The 21,168-nt window shown below is 63.4% G+C and overlaps 2 protein-coding genes across 5 annotated transcripts; one reads left to right on the plus strand and one right to left on the minus strand.

Annotated features, from left to right (window-relative positions):
* The first annotated feature begins 1,262 nt into the window (after positions 1-1,262).
* Positions 1,263-19,671, plus strand: MAPK8IP1 (mitogen-activated protein kinase 8 interacting protein 1). Of its 4 annotated transcripts, none has more exons than XM_055142193.1 (13): positions 1,263-1,477; positions 12,246-12,351; positions 13,039-13,077; positions 13,963-14,283; positions 15,511-15,592; positions 15,839-16,651; positions 17,003-17,078; positions 17,457-17,629; positions 17,756-17,865; positions 18,165-18,281; positions 18,383-18,453; positions 18,599-18,697; positions 18,916-19,671. In XM_055142193.1, the coding sequence occupies exons 1-13, from the start codon at positions 1,392-1,394 to the stop codon at positions 18,986-18,988; spliced, it is 2,166 nt and encodes a 721-aa protein (XP_054998168.1). In that variant the 5' UTR covers positions 1,263-1,391; the 3' UTR covers positions 18,989-19,671. The 4 variants fall into 4 exon arrangements, with proteins under 4 accessions (XP_054998168.1, XP_054998170.1, XP_054998169.1 ...); XM_055142194.1 differs by lacking the exon at positions 1,263-1,477 and adding an exon at positions 10,811-11,342; XM_055142195.1 differs by lacking the exon at positions 13,039-13,077 and having other exon boundaries at positions 1,264-1,477.
* On the minus strand, positions 19,446-20,815 carry FREY1 (Frey regulator of sperm-oocyte fusion 1). The gene is made up of 3 exons (XM_004619051.2): positions 20,226-20,815; positions 20,032-20,105; positions 19,446-19,889 (listed from the first exon to the last, which is right to left on the minus strand). The coding sequence occupies exons 1-3, from the start codon at positions 20,327-20,329 to the stop codon at positions 19,759-19,761; spliced, it is 309 nt and encodes a 102-aa protein (XP_004619108.2). The 5' UTR covers positions 20,330-20,815; the 3' UTR covers positions 19,446-19,758.
* Positions 20,816-21,168: the final 353 nt, after the last annotated feature.

Raw genomic sequence — 21,168 nt, forward strand, 5'->3', positions numbered from 1 at the left:
TGTCCCTTCTTTCTTTGGAGGGAGGACAGAGCCTCTGCAGTTCTCAGGTGGACGGAGAAGGACATTCAGGTTTGCCCAGGGACTCAGTGACCCACGAAGTCGGCCTAGCCCTGGCTGGCAGCCTGAGCATCCAGAAGAGTCTGTCAAAGGAGTTAAGCAGGAAGTATGAAACTTCCAGGGCCAGAGGCCCAGGTTTTGTCCTTTGAGGGGAAGATGGCCAGCTGGAAACCCCAGAGTTGAGGTGCTGGAGGGAACAGAAAAGCCACAACAAAACAAGAAATCAAATCTGGGGACAGGAGTCAAGCAAGGCTTCCCTGGGGATGCGGGGAGTGTGAGGGCAAAAAGGTTCTGTGCAGAAAATGCAACTGAGGTGCCAAGTAAGGAGAGAGCTAGGCCAGACATTAGGGAGGGCACTGGCCTTGCTCACAGCTGACCCAGGTTCGATCCCTAGCATCCCATAGAGTCCCCTGAGCACTGCCGGGAGTAATTCCTGAGCGCAGAGCCAAGAGTAACCCCAGAGCATCACCAGGTGTGGCCCCAAAACCAAAAACCAGCGAGCTGTGGAAAAGTCCAGACAGGTGGCCAAGAGGGAGGGTTGAGTGCATTCCCTGGAGGCCTTGGGGCTCAAGTGGACCTTGGATCTTCTGAAGAGACCCTCTAAGAAGTACTTGGGAGAGTCCCCTCCAGGGTGGGGGACAGGCTGGGGTGAGGCCTGGATCTCCCCAGAAGGTAGGAGGTCCTGCTCATCCTGGCCACCAGGGAAGGACCTGTTAACTAGCCGCATGTCAAACGCCAACCTAGAACTGGGGCCGCAGGTAGGTGGGAGCCAGGGCCGTGACCTCAGAAACCCTAGCGTCCACACCCGGAGCCCCGATACACACCCACGCTTCCTCCTCGGATCCACCACCTCCTCCCACACACCTTTGCCCCACTTTGTCTTTTGGGGAAGAAGGAGGTCAATCCGCGCCTCTGGGGAGACGTCCCACCACGGGTTAGCCGATACCTGGGCGCAACGCCCACCCCAAGGGGCACCCACCACGCGTGCCACCCGTGGTGAGGTGCAAAGGGGGACTTGGAGGGAGTCGGGGAGGGCCAGAGGGGCCCGCGGGGGAGTGGGCTGGACAGGACCCCGGCCCGCGGGAGCCTCGGCTCCAGCACCGCGGACAGCGCCGGGGCGGGGCCGGGGGCGGGGCGGGGCGGGGCGCCGGGGACCCCGGCGAGGGCCCGGGGGCGCGCGCGGGGGCGCTCCCGCCAGTGGCGAGCGCGGCGCGCGGTCCGGAAGCCGCACCCTGCCCTGCGCAGGTGCCCGCGCCCCGCGCCCCGCGCCCCGCGCCCGCCCGCCGCCGCCTCTGCGCCGCGCTCCGCCCGGATGGCCAGGGCTGGGCCCGAGAATGGCCGAGCGAGAGAGCGGCGGCCTGTCCCCGCCCGCCGCCTCCCCGTTCCTGGGGCTGCACATCGCGTCGCCGCCCAATTTCAGGTGAGCAGCCCCGTCCTGCAGCCTGACCCGCCCGCCCGCGGGGCCCAGCCCCGGGCCGCCCCCGGCTGGGGTCTCCTCGCCGCAGAGCCGCCCCCCCTTGGCTCCCCGCCGCCCTTCCGAGTGCGGGGCCGGGAGGGGCCGCGCGGAATTGGAGGAGGGGGGCTCCGGGACCGGTTTCTCTCCCACGCGGGGCCAGGCATCCGGGTTAAGGTCCCAGGACCGCAGCGCCAGGCTGGGGGCTTGCCGTCCGGATCAGGTGGCGAGCAGGCTGGGGTGGTCCCGCGGGTCCCAGTTTTTTTTTGGGGGGGTGGGGGCAGTCGTCAGCCCTGAGGCTGGGGGCGTCCCAGGCCCCTCCCCCAGCCCTGCCGAGCCTGACTGCAGCCCCGCGTGCGCGACCCTCTGGACCAGCGCACCTGCTGGTCAGGTGAGCACAGGTGCAGGCCAGCATCAGCCCTGGACGGAGATCTGGTTTGGAGATGCGGGGGTGGGGTAGCCTGGGAGATGGAGGGAGGGAGCACCGACCCGGACTTAAATACCAGGATCTCCGACTTTGGCTCCCCTTCAAGCCCACTTGGTGACCCTCATGTCCAATCTGGTGTTTGGCCATTGGAGGTGGAGCGCAGAAAAGTGGACAGTGGAGGTGTGTGTGTGTGGGGGGGGGGGAATACTTCCCCCACCCCCAAGCTCCTGCATTGAAGAAAAGACCCCTGATCCCCTCCTTCCTCCCCTCCTCCCCCCCACCCAGGAGGCCCAGACACCCCATTGTTTCTCCATTTGGAGCTGGCGGTTTCTCCTCTCCTGGGGCCCACACCAGCCAGACCCCAGCTGGGCTCAGCGCCAGCCCCTCTTCTGACCAAGGACCCCTGTTCCCTGCCTCTCTGTCCCTCTGTCCCTGGTGGATCGCTAATGGGTTATCAGGACCAGACACTCCCCCAGGGCTCTGCTTGTCTGGAGACCAGGGCAGGGCGGCAGATGGAGGAGGCCAAGCCTGAGGCTGCAGGGCCCCGGCCGGCCTTTGTGGTTCGTGCCACCTGCCTGTCACAGATGGGTCCCCACACACGCCTTCCTCTCAGGGAGCCCCCTGCCCAGTGGAAGGGACCCGGGTTCAAATCCTGGCCCCAGCCCATCCTAGCCACAGGTCCTGCTTTGTCCACCAGCACCTCCATTGGTTCCAGGAGCTAATGAATCCGGGTCCCCCTGGAAGCAAACGCTGTCCTCGGCGAGGGCGCACCCTACCCCTGCCCTTCCCTGAGAGTCTGGAAAGCTCGGCCTGCTGGGGGAACTCCCCGGCTGGACTTCCCCGGAGTGTGGGTTTGGGCAGCCACCCGGTCCAGATGCTGCCTGCCGATTTCAGCACCCATCCCGCCCACCCCGACACATGGCTCTCTCGTCTGAAGAGCTGCAGTGGGGGGCACCTGCCAGGGACTCTGTGTGTGTGTGTGTGTGTGTGTGTGTGTGTGTGTCCAGCCCTGCTCAGGGTGTCCCCCACACTGAGGAGTGGGCTGGCACAGAGAATAAGGGAGACTGTATCTCCAGCCTCTTTGGCCACCCCCTCCCTTTTTCTGGTCCTGCTGGTTTAACGCTTTCCTCAGGTCAAGGGGCCAGTTGACCGGAGTTTGAATCCTTGCTTGACCTTCTTATCAGTGGACCCCCAGACTGAGCACACAGACCCCTGAGCCTTGCTTGTCTGTAATGTCAGTTTTTTTTTTCTTTTTGGGTCACACCCAGCGATGCACAGGGGTCACTCCTGGCTCTGCACTCAGGAATTACCCCTGGCCGTGCTCAGGGGACCATATGGGATGCTGGGAATCGAACCCGGGTCGGCTGTGTGCAAGGAAAACGCCCTACCCGCTGTGCTATTGCTCCAGCCCCTGTAATGTCAGTTTTGCCCCTGCTGGGACTCAGACTGGACGAATCGGCCCAGGTGGAGTGTTCTGAGGCCCCACTGATGGCCATGGGGGCCGCTGCCTTCCTCACTGTGTTGCCACCAGCAGCGTCAGGGGCTCCCCAGCCTCCAGCTTGCACCCCCGCCCCCGAGCACCCCTGTGCCCTCCACACAGCAGCCCTCTTTCACCCTCCTGGGCTTGTTCTCAGGGCGACACTGTGCAGAGCCAGACTCGAACCCGGGGCCCCGAACACCCACGGCCTGTGTTACACCACTTGAGCTGTCTGCCAGACCTTCTCCTGGTTGTCATTTAAGAGTAAATGGGGGTGCTGGCCTCCAAGAGCTGTGGGTGCAGCGGCCAGGCTGAACCCTGGCAGGTGCCGTGCTGAGCCCTGCTGGGTGTCCGGCCGAGATGCTCTCCACATCATAAAGCTAGAGCAGTGGGGTGGCGGAGTGCCAGCGCCCGTGGCAGAGCTGGCAGGGCCAGAGGCCAGGCAGGGTGATGTCCAAGCCCCCCCTCCAGAAAGAGTGCACCCCAGTCAACTGGGGAGAGGTGGAGGGCACGTGTGGCCCTGCACTGGTGGGCCGTGTGTGTCGTGGGCTTCAGTGAGGTGGTCTCTGCGCCGGATTGCAGATGAGTTCTAGCCAGTTATCAGCCGTCACCCCAGAGTCTGCTGTGGGCTGGGGTCTCTCTGCCCTCACTTCACTCTGCTCTTCTGTGTATTTGTTTTGGGGGTCACACCCAGTGGTGATCATCCCAGGCTTTCTTTTTGTTTTTTGTTTGTTTGGTGGCCACACCCAGCAGTGCCCAGGACTTTCAGGGGGTCAATTGTGGCTCTGCACTCAGAGACCACTCCTGGTGGGTTCAGGGGCCCCTGTGGGGTGCCAGGCATAGAACTTGGGTCGGCCGTGTGCAAGGCAAATGCCATACCTGCTGTGCTATCACCAAACCCAGGCTTCCTAGGACAAAGCAAATACTCAGCCCTCTGAGTTGTCTCTCCGGCTCATGTCTGTTTCCTTTGACTCCAGCAAGCTTAGAAACTCTCTGTAACATACAAAATACATTTTGAGGGGGTGATTGGCCATACTTTGGAGTGTTCAGGGGCTACTGGTTGCTCTGTGCTCAGGGGTCCCTCCTGGTGGTGCTCGGGGCACCTTAGGCGGTGATGGAGATCAAACCAGGGCTGGCCACATGCAAGGCAAATATCTTAACCCCGACACATAATATATGTTCGGCATCAATATACAAAGTAATTTGTAAAATTAAAAAAAATAATGAAAGTTGCACATTCATGGTAAAGGAAGCTTTCCACAGCAGATTCTGACGTGATAATACACTGAGCTGGTGGGGAGGTCGGGAGCGCTGAGGGCTGGGATGGGGGCGAAGGAGGGCCAGAGGCCAGGCATGAAAGTGAGGTGAGCGGCTCTCCCCGGGAGAGGCAGAAATCGGCTGCTGCAAAAACCGCCTGCTGCCCTTGCACTTGCCAGGACATGAAAGAGGGTGTGTGGCTTCCCTGAGGTCACACTGCGAGCCAGGGCGGACCTTGAGGTCCAGGGCCTGGGGCTCCCCCACGCCCTGCTGCGTTAGGACAGCCGCGGGGGCCACCAAGAGGCACGGGGACCTCCCCACCTCGCTCCTCCCAGACTCCTCCGCTTATCGCCCTTTCCTGGTTCAGCCCACGAACCGTCACATGTTCCAGACTCATCCAGATGTCAATCCCAGGGCAGGGAAGTGGGCTGGTGATCCTGTGGGCAGCCACGTGGATGGACAGACAGACAGATAGACAGACAGACAGACAGACAGACAGACAGACAGACACACCAGGCCTTCCCAGACAGGCTGCCAGGTGTGATGGTGACCCAGGTGCAGGAGGTGTGGATGGTTCAGCTGAGTTTAGGCAGAAAAGCATCACCTAAGGGAAGGTGGGTGTGGAGGGAGCAGAGCGAGGGGCGGGGAGGGGCAGCAGCGCAGGTGTGCCGGGCGCGTGGGGGGCGTTGCTGACCACGGGAGCTTGGTGCGGGCAGGGTTCTGTGTGCAGAGCTAGCGTCCGTGTCGCACCTGTTCCCCAGCAAGCACTGGGACCCAGCAAGGGGGCAGCAGGAGGACAGCACCCAGAGGTCCTGATGGTGGGAGAATGGGCTGCTGGATGGAGTGGATGGGGGGCCTGGGAAACTGGCCATCCCTCCCGGGTCAGAGGGGGGAGGGGCCGGAGAGGAAGGTGTGATGGCAGGAGCCCCCTGGGTGAGGGACTGGAGAGCCAGAGAAGGGGCAGGAGGCCTGTATGGGGATCAGGCACCCCAGAAACGAGGGGCTTTGCTGGACAGGGCAGGGTGGTGGGGTGATGAGGGGAACAGCTGCAGCTGAGGTTGGTGGCTGTGCAGGCAGCTGGGGAGAAGGCAACCGGGGGACTGAAGTGGGGGTTCCTGCTGCCAATAGGTTTGGGGTCCAGGGCACAGAGGAGAGGGTTGGGCACAGCAGGAAGAAAGGGAGGGAGAGAGACAGAGACAGAGAGACTGAAAGAGGGGGAAGAGAGAGAGAGACAGAGACAGAGAAGGAGAGAGAGACACAGAGAGAGACAGAGAGAGAAAAGGAGAGAAAGAGAGACAGAGAGAGAGAAGGAGAGAGAGACAGAGAGAGACAGAGAGAGAGAGGAGAGAGAGAGAGAGAGAGAGAGAGAGAGAGAGAGAGAGAGAGAGAGAGAGAGAGAGAGAGAGAGACCCAGGGAAACAAACAGCAGAGGGAAGGAAGTGATGGCCGGGTACCAGGTCGGTACCAATGCCAGCCCTGCCACCTGTCTTACTAGCCCTGTCTTGGCGGGGACAGGATGGAAAAAGCTGTTGCTGCAGGAGCCGCTCCTCCACCCCAGCCCCCTGCAGCTCCCCTCAGCCCAGCTCAAGTTTCTGATGAACCTCCAGACTGGGGTCAGTGTGAGCGCAGGGTGAGTGGTGAGTCGTCCACACAGCTGGACATGGCCAGGGCAAGATTCCCACCCGATTTCTTGGGTGACCAGTCTTAAGCCGGCTTCCGGATTCTTGGGGCTTTGCCACAGTCCAGTGGAGCCCACACACTGGGTCGCTGCCACCACTTCGGGTCTCTTCCCCATTCTGGAAGGCCGTCTCTGTCCCCCGGTGCCCGAATCTCGCGTCCATTTCTTCATTCTCAGCATCTCCAGGAGCACCGACTGTGGGCCCTGCCTGGTTCTGTCGCCCGACATGCACGCGACACTCACCGATGACCGTCAGCCAGCACTTGTCAGTGTTCGGTGCCTGCGGCTCTGGGGTCCTGGGCTTGGTATAAGGGTTGTGACCAGGGTGGAGGGTCCATACCAGGGTGACCTTGGTGGTGCCTGTTCTTGGTGAACAGCACTGCGTGGGGGCGCCAAACTCAGAACAGGACCCAGAGTGCATGACTACTAATCTGTCGGCTGCAGAGCGCCCAGGAGCACTGTCTCCAGAGTCACCACCGCCTCTCACACTGTACCCACAGTGGCACTTCTGTTGTTTTTTGGGGGCTGCACTGCTGAGCTTACTGGCTTTGGACTCGGACCACTTCTGACAGTGTTCAGGGGACCCTATAGAGTGTGGGGGCTCGAACCCAGGTCAGCCGTGGGCAAGGCAAGCGCCTTACCTGCTGTACCATAGATCTAGCACAGCACTTTCCGAGGACCCTGTGACTGTTTTGAGACCCGAGCGCACTCAGGCTGTCCTCGGGCTCTTCCTGTGAGCTGCCATTTCCCACGGGGCTCCCCAGACTCTCTAAGGCTCATCCCCAGGATGCAGGGCTTCCCAGATCCTGGGGTGTGACGGTCACCCAGGTGCGCTGTGAGGAGGAGCTCGTGTCCCTGGGGAGAGAGGCTTTCCCTCACCCGGATCCTTCCATGGGAGGCGACCCCACACAGCGCAACCAAGATCCTGAGTCCTTGCTCCATGCTGGCGTCTGGGTACACACCAGGGCAGACGCATTCGGACCCCAAGCAGGGATTACCTCTGGGGATGGATGTGTGAGCTGGACCCATTCCCGCTGGGCAGGGGGGTGGGGGACTCCAGCATGGACATGCTCGGGAAGGGACTTCCAGGACAGAGGGACAAACGCATCTAGTTGGTGTGAGAGAGAGATAGAGCGTTGGAGAGGGCCCAACTGGGCCTGCCCCCACCATGTTTCCATCAGAACCCCAACTCCTTAAGCCCTCCACGTTCTACCCCAGAATCTGGGGTGCCAGGGGGGGATACTCAAGAAGTTGAGTTGAGTTGAAGGGGGACTGACACAGCGACTTCCAAGGGAAGGACTGGTGGCATTATTCTCTTTTTTGCTTTCGGTTTTTGGGTCACGTCCGGCTATGCTCAGGGTTTACTCCTGTCTCTGTGCTCAGCGATCACTCCTGGCGGGGCTCAGGAGACCAGATGTGATGCCAGGGGTTGAACTTGGGTTGACCCTGTGCAAGGCAAGTGCCCTACCCGTTGTCCTATCTCCCAGCCCCCATTATTCATTTCTTTAAGTTCCCTTCAGGCACCAAAGACACTGATGAAGAGTGACACTCTTCCTCTCTCTCGTGGTCCACCTCCAAGGGTGGCCCAGTGAACTGGTCCTTCTGGTCCTTGAACCCCAGAGTAGAATCACAGGGGTTTGGAACCAGTCATCAGGACAAGAAAAATGAGAGCCAGTGGCCGGGCATTTGAACCTCATCTGGAAGGCCAGAGCCTGCTGAGGTGGGGGATGGGGGCTCGGGGCAGGGAAGTTTGGTTCCCCCAGGAGAAGGTCTGAGAGAGGCTCTGGGTGGGGCGGAAGTAACAGGCCTCGCTTTCGCTTTCTTTCCTTTCCTTTTCCTTTCCTTTTCCCCTGTTTTGATTTTTTGGGCCACACCCAGCAGTGCTCAGGCCTTCTTCCTGACTCTGTGCTCAGGAACCAGGCTAATGGGGTTCAGGGAACCATATGGGACTCTGGGGATCGAACCCGGGTCAGTCACGGGCAAGGCAAGTGCCCTACCTGCTGCAGTATTTCTCTGATCCCCAGGTTGCCTTGGGTGACCCAGTGGAGTGAGGCATGTAGGGGGCTACTGTTTGCTCATCTCGTGGACTGTGGCACAGGCTGGACCTGGGAGCCACAGATGCTCTCTCAAGAGGGGCCCGGGGGCAGCATGGCCAGAATCCAAGATCCCTCGATGGTGGCTGCCTCCCACGGGTGCAGTGAGGCCTAGAGGTTCCCAGTGGCCTCTGGACGGGCCTCAACTGGCTCAGATTAGGCCTCGCTCAGCAAAATCCTGAGCACCCCACCACTTACCTCTCTTCGGCATGAGCTTGGCGAAGTCGGTCTGCCCAGAGTGGGCCTGAGTGCTGATGGGCAAGGCTGGGGCGTCCCGGGAACACTGGCTGGCTTGTTCCCCGAGGAGGGCTGGGCGGGGTGGGGGGGCGGGTGCAGCACAGAGGATGGCCGGGTCAGAATGCAGGGGAACGGCTGGGCGCGCCGAATGCAGGCATTGCAGGCAGAAGGCCCTTGTCCTCTCTGCCAGGAGTGGCCCAGACCCCCGCCCCCCCCATGACAGAGAATGCAGGGAGGAGCCAGCGTGACTTGGATGAAACACAGTGGGACGATAGGGTCCTCCTGCAGGACAGGGTTGCCAAAAGTTGGGGACACCAGCTCCTGGCTCAGGGACCACGATCAGTGGTCACTTGGGTGAGACCCCTGGAAATGTCTCCCTGGGAGCCAGCGGGAGTCCTGAGATTCAGCTTGGGGGAGCCCCTGGGACGAGGGGCTCCGTCCTGTCTCCTCCCCTGCTGATTGGGAGATGGAGGAGCCAGAGTGCGACCTGGGGCGCTTCTACCTGTGGGGTATTCATGATCCTTGTGGCTGCTCCCAGTAAACCTGGGGCTACCAGGGTGTCACACCTGGCCCTGCCCAGCGCCCCCCCCCCCTCGCCCAGACCTCAGGAATTGGGAGCCGGGGACAGTGCCCAGGCTGCAGAAAAGACCCAGGGAGACTCTGTGGACCTGTCCCAGACTCCTTGAACCCCCAGACTCCAGGGTGGGGGGGAGTAGGCTCAGGATATTCTGAGGCAGAGCTGGATGGTATGGAGTATCCAGCAGCTCCTGGTGACCCCCGCAGGGACGCTGCCAGCTTGGCCTCTGGGAGAACACAGCTGGGAATATGGTGGGGGTGGGGGGAGCCATCTGGGGCCAGGGGGGGACCCAGGTGACCTTCACCCATCCTTGGAGCAATCTTGCTGGTTTCTGCTAGAATCCTAGTTCTGCCTTGCAGCAATACAGCCGCCACCCCCAGCCTGAGATGGGATCGGTGAGTGGGCTGGGAGGGCTTCCTAGAAGAAGGGGTCTTTAAAAAAAAAATTATATTTAAATTATTGTATCGGGGCTGGAGCGATAGCACAGCGGGTAGGGCGTTTGCCTTGGACGCGGCTGACCCGGGTTCGATTCCCAGCATCCCATATGGTCCCCTGAGCACCGCCAGGGGTGGTTCCTGAGTGCAGAGCCAGGAGTAACCTCTGTGCATGGCCAGGTGTGACCCCAAAAGCAAAAAAAAAAAATTATTGTATCACTGTTAGATACATTGTTCCTAAAGCTTTTTATGATCTTCATAGTCGGGTTTCAGTCATACAATGTTTCAACACCCATCCCTCCACCAGTGTACATTTAGGACCACCAATATCCCCAGTTTCCTTCCCCCAAGCCTCCCGTCAAGGCTACCTTTACGGCAGTCACTTTCTCCTTTCTCTCTCCTTCTGATCGATATGTTTGGGCAATACAGATACTGAGAGGGCTTTGTGTTTGTTCCTTTACTTACCTTCAGCACACAGATCTTAGTGGATCTGGAGTGTCCCTCATGGGGAGACCATCTGGGGAGACTGAGGCAGGCAGGCCTACATCTGCAGAGCAGGGTGTGGCTCACAGGCACCAGAGCCGCCGCAGAGCAGGAGCAGAGACACCCACAGGCCCTGCAGTGGCCCGAGTGTGGCCCAGCCCAGGGCAGCTCTCGGTGATGATGCGGCTGTACTTTTAGCTCAGCAAGGTTGGCCGGTCTCTGGGCGCTCCTTGGGGCACCACTGCCCGCTGCAGCCCACCCCTCGTGTACATAACACCCTCCGCCAGGGCTGGGTAGAAGAGGCTTAGCGAGCACTGTCTGCACCCCTGCCTGGCCAGGCTCCCTGCCCTGGGCCCCACACTGCACTGACCACTGCTCCTCTTGCTGGGTCCTGCAGGCTGCGACCGGGAGGGACTGGAAGAGGTGGGGGGCAGGCCCCTCTGGCGCCCAGGCCAGCCCCAGAGGGTGCCCTAAATGGTGTCAGCCCTGCGCCCACAGCCGCTTCCGGGATCGGGGGAGGAGGGGGTGCAGAGGTGGCTCCGTGAATGGGCAGTTTCCGAACAGCCCCCCCGCAACGCATCTCCACAAGGAACCCGGAGTGGATGCTGGCCCTTTAAAGCCGATCAGGGGCTGGCTTTTGGGGGGGAAACATCCCAGATTTCTGCCATCTGCTTGCACGCCTGGGCAGGGGCGGGGGACACCCCCCTACGGCCCCCCGCCCCCGTCAGGGCATCGGAAGGGCAGGTGGAGCCGAAGGCATCGAGCGCAGTAACCTGATCCTGCGGGGGAGGATCCGGCGGCCCCGCTCGGCTGCTCGGCGCGGCGTGCCGCGGCCCTGGCCGGGGAGGAAGCTGCCTGCAGCCGAGGGCTGGGCCCGGGAGCGCGGGCCCGGCCGCAGCGCTGCCTCCTCTCCCGGCCCATCTATTTTTAATGAGGCGACCGGGCCTCTGCATCGGGCAGGCAGGCCGCAGAGAGGCAGGCCCAGGCGGTGGAGGCCGGAGGCCCCAGCCCTGCCCCGAGGCCCGGGCCCCCGCACCCGTGTGGGCATGAGAGGGCGGCCCTGGGGCCCCGCAGCCCCCCAGCCGGGCTGGGCTCTCCATGCAGCTGGTGCTGAAGATGGATTCGAGCCCAGACAGTGACAGCTGGTTGGAGGATCAGTGGGAGCGCTGGTAGGGGAGTATGGGGCTCGGCGGGGGAGGGGAAGCATTGGGTGGGGGCTGCTTCTTGGAGCTCCGGGATTCTGGGGACTCTGTTGGGTCTGACTGAAGCCTGCGGCAGTGGGGGAGTGGCCCCCTGGGCTCCCCTGGGCGCCGCCCACCCTCTCTCCTGCATGACCTTGGACTAATGGGTGGGTGTTTGGACCTCCTGGGCTCGGTTGAGAGAAGGCTTAGGTTCTCCCAAACCTTGCAGGCTGGGGGTGGGGTGCAGGGGAGGCAGGTACCCAGAACTGGATGGGGAGGGGAGCTGGGACCCAAAGGAGTGCTTAGAGCTGGAAACTGAAGTATTTCTTCTGCCTCTTGAGCTTCCTGACCCTCAGAGCCCCAACCTGGGGCCTCCCGGAGTCCTTTGTAAACCTGTGATTGGAGAGATGCAGGATGCAGGGGAGGCGGGGGGGGGGGGGGGCGCACGTCTCTCTTAGGAGAAGCTGATAGTTCTCCAGGAACCCCCAGATTTCCCTTCTGATGCTCCCCAGCCTCTGGAGCAGCCCAGGGCACTGCTCTGAGGCTGGTGAACCCTGGCCGCAGGGACTGCACCTCTGCCCGGGATCGTCCAGGGCAAAGCAGGCCTTGGCACCCGCCCTGACCCGGGAAGGCATTTCTCTGGCAGAGCGGCAGCTCTGACCAGCTGGGCCTTCTAGGCACGGCTTCCCGCTTGGCAGCCGGATGGCAGATCCCAGCCGGGAGCAGCTGGAGCACCAGCCAGCTGAGGACTGTCCTGGGCATTGGAAACCCAGCTCTTGCCCCTCTCCCTGGCCTGGCTGGCCTCTAGGTTTCCATCTCCTGGGCGCCGTGATCTGCCTCTCCCCCGAGCAGGCACCACCAGGACTGTAATTTGGCTTCCTGTGCCCACAGGCTCACGCATGACATCAGCCTGGAGGAGTTTGAGGATGAAGACCTGTCGGAGATCACCGATGAGTGTGGCATCAGCCTGCAGTGCAAGGACGCGCTGTCCTTACGGGTAAGGACCGGGGAGGAGGGGCTCGGGACGGAGGGCACCCAGGTCTAACAGGGGACGCAGGAAGTGAAGGACATGCGGGACGCAGTGGAGACGGTGTACAGCACACCTTGGTGCAGCTTCAGGATGCTTGTGTGGGTCGGGCCCAGGCTGCTCCTCCCGCCAGCCCGGCCCCGCAGCGGGAGTGGGCCGGAAGGGTTTCCAGAACCAGGACAAGCGCCGGGAGGAGCTGAGCTGGGGCAGCGCAGGCTGCCCTCCAGCCTTTGGGGAGCGGCCCTGGCAGAGGGCCTGGGCAGGGTGGAGTCTGGTGGACTCTGCAGCACTTTGGGGGCAGGGAGAAAGAAACTGGGTGCTCCTGTGGCTGCCACGCCAGCCGCCTGGACCCTCCTGGGTGCCTGGTGGAAGCTGAAGCTGCATTGCGGCTGCCTTTGGCACCTGGTTGTGTCAGAGCACCGGGATCTCTCCTGCCCGGAGGTGCCAGATCCCTGGGGAGCCTGGGCCCCCCCTGGTCTTCTCAGAACTCATAGAAGGAGCAGCCAGCCAGGATATAGAAGCCAAGCTCCGGCCTCTGAGCGCCCGCAGAAAGGAAGAAGGGCCGATAGATGTGCCACTTAGCTAGGGGACTGCAGTGTGTGGGAGGGGGAGGAGTGTCTCCCTGTTGACCTCCCCTTCCCCTCCCCCTCCCCCCAGAGATTCTATAAACTCTGCCTGGCAAAAGGAAACCAAAGGGTGAGGCTAACCCTCTAGTGCCCAGGACTCCCGCGTGCCACCCCAGCCAGGCCAAGAAAGGACCAGGAGAGGCAACCCTGGGCCTGGAGCCCCTGCACCAGCTGCAGATCCCCCGCCCCCCACGCACACGCAGAGCCTTGGAGAGGGGGGGTCCCTGCCACCTCTCAGCCCCGGGATGGTGGGATCATGACCAGAGCCAGGGGGTTTGCAGGGACTCCTCCTCTGGGGGAGCGGGGAGGCAGGTAAGGGAGAGGGACGCGGGCAGGACCTGGCCAAGGTGCCAGGAGTAAGCGGCAGAACTGGGACGGGACCTGGGTTCCCAGCAGGCAAGGGTGGGCTGGCCTGAGGGGGGCCAAGAAAATCTCATGTTGATGGGGGAGGCGAGCATTCACCGCTGGGTTCAGAGCGCCCCACGTGACCTTCCCCTCCCGCGCGCCCTGTCCAGTGTCTTGCACAGGCGCTCCTGTCCCCTCAGCAGCAGCTCCCTTCAAATACTCCCCCACTTCCCTCCCTTGTGGGCCCCCATTCCCTGGCGACCCTGCGTCCCCACGGCAACAGCGGTGACCTCACTCAGTGCTTGGCTTACACCCCGGGTGAGGTCACCGGCCGTTGCCACAGGAACGGGAGGGGGCAGAGTCAGGAAAGGGGGTGTGATGGGGGAGAGGTGTGGACCGTCCGCGGCGCCTGCGGCAGCCGGGATGCAGGCGTTCGCCAGACGCTGCCGCGCGGGGCTGGGGGAGGCGGGGAGCCGCGGCCGCCGCTCTCCCCGCGCGCGGTTGCGGGATGGACTCGCCCGGTGGGGGCGGGGCGCGCCTAGGCCACGCCCCTCGAGGCCCCGCCCCTTGACGCCCCGCCCCCTGACGCCCCTCCGTCGGCGCCGCGCAGCCCCCGCGCTCTGGGCTGCTGTCTGGGGGCGGCGCGGGGAGCCGGCTGCAGGCCGAGATGCTGCAGATGGACCTGATCGACGCGGCGGGGGACACTCCCGGCGCCGAGGACGACGAGGAGGAGGATGAGGAGGAGCGCGCGGCGCTGCGGCCGGGAGCTGGGCCGCCCGAGGCCGCGCCCCGCCAGGAGCCGGCGCCCCGCGGCCAAGGCCAGGGCCAGGGCCAGGGCCAGGGCCAGGGCCAGGGTCCGGGCGGCGGGGACACCTACCGGCCCAAGCGACCCACCACGCTCAACCTCTTTCCGCAGGTGCCGCGGTCTCAGGTGAGGGGCGAGGGGCGTGCGGCGGCACTGGGGGTGGGGTGGGTGGACCCCCAGGAGGTGTTCGTGGGCGCTGAGGATTTGGGACCCCGGATGGAACGAGGAGCGGCCGTGGGGGAGGGACTTGCAGGGACCGAAGCTTCCCGGAGGGGAGGACGCTGGGAGGTCTGGGGGCTTCTCCAAGGGAAGGGAGCCAGGTCCGGCCTGCAGGGCTTGTGGGCGTGCGGTGTTGGGGATGCAGGAGGAAGGGGTGAGATCTGAGTCAGGAGAGGTGAAGGGAGGGGTCTGGAGCCTGGGACCTCAGGCCTTAGCTGCGTTTCCTTCTGGAACGTAAGGTTCCCGGCTGATGCGGGGCCTGCGGTGATCAGTGGGTGGTGGGGAATCTGGGCCAGTTGGAGATGGGGGGCTCAGGCGGCAGTGGCTGTGGGATAGTGGTAGATGCCAAAAGGCAGGCATGGGTTGGGGGGAGGGCTGTGCTACTGAGTTGGGGGCCCAGGGCCCCAGGGTTGGTGGCTGCTTGCCAGGGAGGGTTGAATAGCTTGGGGGACAGCCGGCTGTGGCCTTTTGTCTCTGGGCAGGGCAGGAGAAGGCTTGGGGGCAGCTCCGGGAGGTGGGCAGTGGCCAGTGGTGTTGGGGCCCCAAGGAAAAGTCTGGTCCTTTCCCAGCATCCTCTGGAGGGCGTTTTGGCAGCCAAATATGTGAATTTTCGGGTGTTCTCAGGGAGCGAGGTCCCCAGGGGCCTGAGACCAAGAGTGGGGAGGACCAGAATTTCCCGGAAGAGCCACTGACAGTGACAGATGTGACATCTGTCCTTCCTGTCATGTGCTGCTGGGGGATGGGGCCTGTTTTCTGGATCTGTCATCCGAGTGATTCATCCGAGTTTTCCTGACCAGTTACTCAGTAGCCCCTTCCTTGCCCTCTTCTCGGGCCCTGCCAGCATGCCCCAAACCATCCCGGGGCTCCAGGGTGCAGGTGCTCACTGTGGACACCAGGGTCCGGACTGGGGCTCAGGCGCTGTCCCCGATGCCCCCTGCTCCTCTTTACACACCCACAGCCTCCCAGGCACGCACCCCCTTGTGCCGACATTCATAAGAACATCTCTCTGCCGCCCGAGGAAGGGATCAGCGAGGCCTTGGCCATCAGGGGTGGCCCAATGGGGGCAGGGCTGGGGCATCCTGGTGCCGGGCACCGTGAGCCGCCCCACCACAAGAGCCCTTTGTTCCTGCCCAGGACACGCTGAACAACAATTCTCTGGGCAAGAAGCACAGCTGGCAGGACCGCGTGTCTCGCTCCTCGTCACCCCTGAAGACAGGTAAATGGGGACCCTCTCCGGGGGCACCTCGTCCCAACCAGGGAGTCATCCCCACAGTGTGGGACTCTTGTCTGTGGGTCCTGCTCCTGAGCAGGCCCTGCAGGGCTGCGGGGAGCCCGGGAGAGAGGCCCAGTCCCAGAGGGTGCGCCTGGGCTTGGCACCATAGTGACCCGCGGAATGGAAGGTCACCCAGAGCCAGGCCTGTGGGCACCAGCCATGCGCCCTCACTTCCTGCCCGTCCTCCAGGGGAGCAGACCCCTCCGCATGACCACATCTGCCTGAGCGACGAGCTGCCGCCACAGGGCAGCCCTGTGCCCACCAAGGACCGCGGCACCTCCACTGACAGCCCCTGCCGCCGCAGTGCCGCCACCCAGATGGCACCCCCCAGTGGTGCCCCCGCCGCACCCGCGGGGGGCCGGGGCCACGCACACCGAGACCGCATCCACTACCAGGCGGACGTGCGGCTCGAGGCCACCGAGGAGATCTACCTGACCCCAGTGCAGCGGCCCCCAGACCCCGCAGAACCCGCCTCCGCCTTCCTGCCGCCCACCGAGAGTCGCATGTCCATCAGCTCTGACCCCGACCCCGCCGCCTACCCCTCCACCACAGGGCGGCCTCACCCCTCCATCAGCGAAGAGGACGAGGGCTTTGACTGCTTGTCGTCCCCGGAGCGGGCCGAGCCGCCGGCTGGGGGCTGGCGGGGGAGCCTGGGGGAGCCGCCACCACCCCCCAGGGCCTCCCTGAGCTCGGACACCAGCGCCCTGTCCTACGACTCAGTCAAGTACACGCTGGTGGTGGACGAGCACGCCCAGCTGGAGCTGGTGAGCCTGCGGCCGTGCTTCGGAGACTACAGCGACGAGAGCGACTCGGCCACTGTCTATGACAACTGCGCCTCAGCCTCCTCGCCTTACGAGTCGGCCATCGGCGAGGAGTACGAGGAGGCGCCCCGGCCGCGGCCCCCCGCCTGCCTCTCCGAGGACTCCACCCCCGACGAGCCCGATGTTCACTTCTCCAAGAAGTTCCTCAATGTCTTCATGAGTGGCCGCTCACGCTCCTCCAGTGAGTCGGCCCTGGGGGCCTGGGCGGGAGCACCCCGGGGATGGGGGCCCCATGGGGTTTAGGGGATCGGTACCGAGTTCAGGGACCAGAGTGATAGGACAGCAGGTAGGGCGTTGGCCCTGCATGTGACCGACTGAGGTTTGATCCCCGGCACCCCATATGGTCCCCTGAGCCTGCCAGGGGTGATCCCTGAGTGCAGAGCCAGGAGTAAGCAAGCCCTGAGCATCGGCAGTGAGGCCTCCAAATGAAAGAAACTGTCTTGGCACCTCATCCATTCTGAGTGCGCCCACCTGCCCCCACACCGCCACCAGAGCTGGGCTCCCCTGCTCCAGCCTGTGCTCCCACCCCTAGGTGCCGAGTCCTTTGGTCTCTTCTCCTGTATCATCAACGGCCAGGAACAGGAGCAGACCCACCGGGCCATCTTCAGGTAAGGACCTCCCTGCCTCGACCACACCAGGGCTGGCCCAGGCACTGTACCTGTCTACTCTGACCCAGGGGGTCAGGGGGCACCCTCACTGGCATGGTCTCAGGGACAGAGCTGCTGGTCTCTGCCCGAGGGGCCTGGGGCCTGGGGCGCCTCATTCCCCACCACACCCAGCTCACACCTCCTCCACTCCTTGGCTTGACTGGGACCCTGGCCGCTTTCCATCAGCTTGTAAGGGTTCTCAGGGGGGCAGCTCCCAGTCTGATGGCACTGACGGGCACTCAGCGGAGTGGTGGGTGTGTGTCCCCAGAGCACGGGGAAGGGGAGGGCTTGGCGGGGAGGCCCTGGGAACCAGCCCCTCACATGTCCCCTCGGGGACAGGTTTGTGCCTCGGCACGAGGACGAACTGGAGCTGGAAGTGGATGACCCGCTGCTCGTGGAGCTGCAGGCTGAGGACTACTGGTACGAGGCCTACAACATGCGCACCGGCGCGCGGGGCATCTTCCCGGCCTACTACGCCATCGAGGTCACCAAGGAGCCCGAACACATGGCAGGTGTGTCCCTTCTCCACCTCCTGGTGCCCCCAGGCCACCTCCCCCACAACACCTTCAGCCCAGTCGGGTTGCCAACGTGATGGCTCTTGCGGACGCTGTCTCCCCTCACCTCTGCTTGCTTTCCAGCCCTGAGCAAAAGCAGCGACTGGGTGGACCAGTTCCGGGTGAAGTTCCTGGGCTCCGTGCAGGTGCCCTACCACAAGGGCAATGACGTCCTCTGCGCCGCTATGCAAAAGGTACTTGCTCTTGGGGCTGGAGCAATAGCATAGCAGGTAGGGTGTTTGCCTTGCACGTGGCCGACCCGGGTTCGATTCCCAGCATCCCATATGGTCCCCTGAGCACCGCCAGGGATAATTCCTGAGTGCAGAACCAGGAGTAACCCCTGTGCATCGCCGGGTGTGACCCAAAAAGCAAAAAAAAATTGAAAAAAAAAAGGTACTTGTTCGCCCTCCCCCTCTCTCGCCCCCTGCTCCCCGGGATTAGGGGAGCCCCAGGCAGCCTCTGACGCTCAGGTCCTTCCCCCCCACCCCCGCAGATCGCCACTACCCGCCGGCTGACCGTGCACTTTAACCCGCCCTCCAGCTGCGTCCTCGAGATCAGCGTGCGGGGGGTGAAGATCGGCGTCAAGGCCGACGACTCCCAGGAGGCCCAGGTCTGGCCCCGGCCCGGGTTCCTCCTCTCCCTCTGGCCCCAGCCGCTGCCCCACTGCAGGCTGGTGACCACACTTGTCACCCCTCCCCGCTTCCTCCACAGGGGAATAAATGTAGCCACTTTTTCCAGTTAAAAAACATCTCTTTCTGTGGATACCATCCAAAGAACAACAAGTGAGTAGGACGGGATGCAGGTGGCGTGTGCTTGGGGTGGGGGCAGGCGGGTGGGGGGGCAAGAGCCACCTTGCTCGGATGTAGTCCCTAGAGGTGCTGGATGCTCGAGTCTCTATCCCCCTCGTTGACTGCTATTCTCTCCCAGGTACTTTGGGTTCATCACCAAGCACCCCGCCGACCACCGGTTTGCCTGTCATGTCTTCGTGGCAGAGGAGTCCACCAAAGCCCTGGCAGAATCCGTGGGGTATGTGCGTGCGTGGACTGCCTAGGGCCCTCCCCCCGCCCATGATCCCCTTGGTCCTGCCCGCAGAGCAGGGAGCAGGGAGCAGGGCAGCCCCTCGTGGAGCTGGGACCTGGCTCCAGGGGCCCGGTCTGAGTGACTGGAGTGGGGCTTCTCTCTCTGGGGCTCGGGGCTGGGGTCCCCTGGGGTCACCGCACTGGCTCACGGGCGTGTGTTTGCAGGAAAGCCTTCCAGCAGTTCTACAAGCAGTTTGTGGAGTACACCTGCCCCACAGAGGACATCTACCTGGAGTAGGGGCACGGCCCCCCCCACCTGCCCCCTCCCCAAGCCCCGCAGCACACCCGGTGCTGCTGGAGGCGGAGGAGGGGCGCCCACCACCGCTGCGGAAGGGAAAGTGGGGGGCCCTCTGGCTGAGGGTGGGGGAGGGCGGGGTTGGGGGAGAGGCACACGCAGTTTATTGTAATATACGGGAGTAGATTCATCTATGGAGGACAGAGCGGGCTGCTCGGGGGTTGAGGGGCACGGAGCTGTGGGGGAGGGGTGGGCCATGAAGGACGCGCCCGTCCGAGCCGCCCAGGGGCCCGCCCTATCCCGGGCCTCGGGCTTTCTTGGCTGTTGGCTCCTGCCCTGGAGAAGCCTTGACATGCCACCTAGGGTGCCCCCACCCTGCCCCCAACTCCCAGTCTCACCCCTTGGGCTCCTGGGCTCAGGGAGAACCCGGCCCACCCCCTCCCGACCCCCTAGGCCTCTGCCAGAAGGAAACACTGGCAGGTGGAGGCCAGGCCTGGTTCCCAGCGCTGGCACTTGGGTGCCCGCTGGGGGCTCCCCTGCAGCCTCCCTGGCATGCTGGCCCTGGCAGGTGGAGCCTCACGGGGAGGGCGCGCTGCCCAGCAGGAAACGGCAGCTTCTGGACTGGCCCAGGCCCATCCTGGTCCCGCCCCTGGCGACAGCTATTAAAGTGCCATTTCCTGTCTGGACCACAGCGGCTGTGTGTGTGCTCGTTCTCGGCCCAGGAGCAGCCAGGCGCCTGCTGCACAAAATAACTTTATAGGGAGGGCGTCTTGTCACAGGTTGGCGTCGTAGTAATAGTCGGCCATGTTCGGCCCGTCCCGCTTGCGCTGCTGCGCCCGTGAGAGGAGGGGTCGAGGCCCTCGAGGCCCTCGAGGCCAAGGGTGCTTGGGCAGAATCCCATAGTCTGGAGGAAGGAGAGAGGTCACCTGGGGAGGAGGTTGGGCATCCCCCGAGGTCCCCCCTGAAGAGTGGGGACCGGGGTGGGAGGCCCCTGAGGCTCCCCCAGGGCCCGCGGGGCAGGAGTGGGGACGCAGGCACGATACTACCGTCCACCAGGCCGGGAAGTGGCTCAGAGAGCTGCAGGGGGGCTGCCAGTTCCGCGGGTTCGTCTTGCTGAGGCCTGTGGGAGATGTTGGGGTGCTTAGCCCTTGGTCTGAGGCTGCTGCCACCTTGTAAGGGGGCCCAGGCGGGCTCTCTGGGGAGACAGTCACACCCCACCTTGTGGGTCCCCAGGAATTACATCAGCGGCTGGGGGCGGAGGAGTGTAACCGCCAGGACAAAGTAGAGGAGGAAGAGGCTCAGCCCGGCCCTGGGGTACAGAGCCCCCAGCGTGGTGAGAACCATCTCCCGCTCCGGCTCTCACCCAGCGGAAGCGGAATCTGTTGTGGGCCCCCCACCCACCGCCTCAGAGAGCACCTCACAAAGAGGGTCCATTCCGTCCTCGGGAGCTGCGGGGCGTGGCAACCCATGTCGTGGGCCAGTGGATTCCAGACGTTCTGGGGTCACCGCACCCTGGGATTCCTGCAGCCTCGGCGTGAGGCCTGGCCCGACACGTGGGCTCTCGGCGAAGGGAGCTTTGACCGTTCCTGAGGCCCGGCTGTCCCCTCCTTCAGCCGCCTTCCTGCTCTGCTCCCCACATTCTCTCCCCAGGTTCTGATTCTGTAGGTAGGCCTGGGCGTTTCAGACTATGAGTCAGAATTCAGGGGTGGAGTGTACTTACGGACTCCCTGCTGGAGCCCCCCAGCACTGGCGGTCTCCGGTCTGCTGCTCTGGTCATGAATGACCTCCAGGACTGTCGTTATTCCTAGCGTGTCCAGTCTACCACCGCATTCTAAAGCTACAGGGGACCTTCTCTTTTTTTTTTCTTTTTGGGTCACACCCAGTGATGCACAGGGGTTACTCCTGGCTCTGCACTCAGGAATTACTCCTGGCGGTGCTTGGGGGACCATATGGGATGCTGGGGATCGAACCCAGGTCGACTGTGTGCAAGGCAAACGCCCTACCCGCTGTGCTATCGCTCCGGCCCCTACAGGGGACCTTTTCACGGTCACTCTCCTAGGTTCTCAACAGCTGTCTCCCCAAAGCCGCCAGCACCACGCACCCCAAATGTTTCACCTCCAACCTCCTAACTTGGTCCCCTCTGCACTGTCCACACCCAGTTCCCAAGGCCTTCTGGGTTCTGC

Source organism: Sorex araneus, chromosome 6, assembly GCF_027595985.1.
Source record: "Sorex araneus isolate mSorAra2 chromosome 6, mSorAra2.pri, whole genome shotgun sequence".
NCBI classification, from domain to species: Eukaryota; Metazoa; Chordata; class Mammalia; order Eulipotyphla; family Soricidae; genus Sorex; species Sorex araneus.

Excerpts from the sequence above, each read along its gene's own strand:
- MAPK8IP1 (XM_055142193.1), top strand. The coding sequence starts at position 1,392 with ATGGCCGAGCGAGAGAGCGGCGGCCTGTCCCCGCCCGCCGCCTCCCCG. Across the intron at positions 16,652-17,002 it reads TGGCCGCTCACGCTCCTCCA|GTGCCGAGTCCTTTGGTCTC; the intron begins GTGAGTCGGCCC and ends TCCCACCCCTAG. Across the intron at positions 18,282-18,382 it reads ACGACTCCCAGGAGGCCCAG|GGGAATAAATGTAGCCACTT; the intron begins GTCTGGCCCCGG and ends CTTCCTCCACAG.
- FREY1 (XM_004619051.2), bottom strand. The coding sequence starts at position 20,329 with ATGGTTCTCACCACGCTGGGGGCTCTGTACCCCAGGGCCGGGCTGAGC. Across the intron at positions 20,106-20,225 it reads CTCCGCCCCCAGCCGCTGAT|GCCTCAGCAAGACGAACCCG; the intron begins GTAATTCCTGGG and ends CATCTCCCACAG. Across the intron at positions 19,890-20,031 it reads ACTTCCCGGCCTGGTGGACG|ACTATGGGATTCTGCCCAAG; the intron begins GTAGTATCGTGC and ends TCCTTCCTCCAG.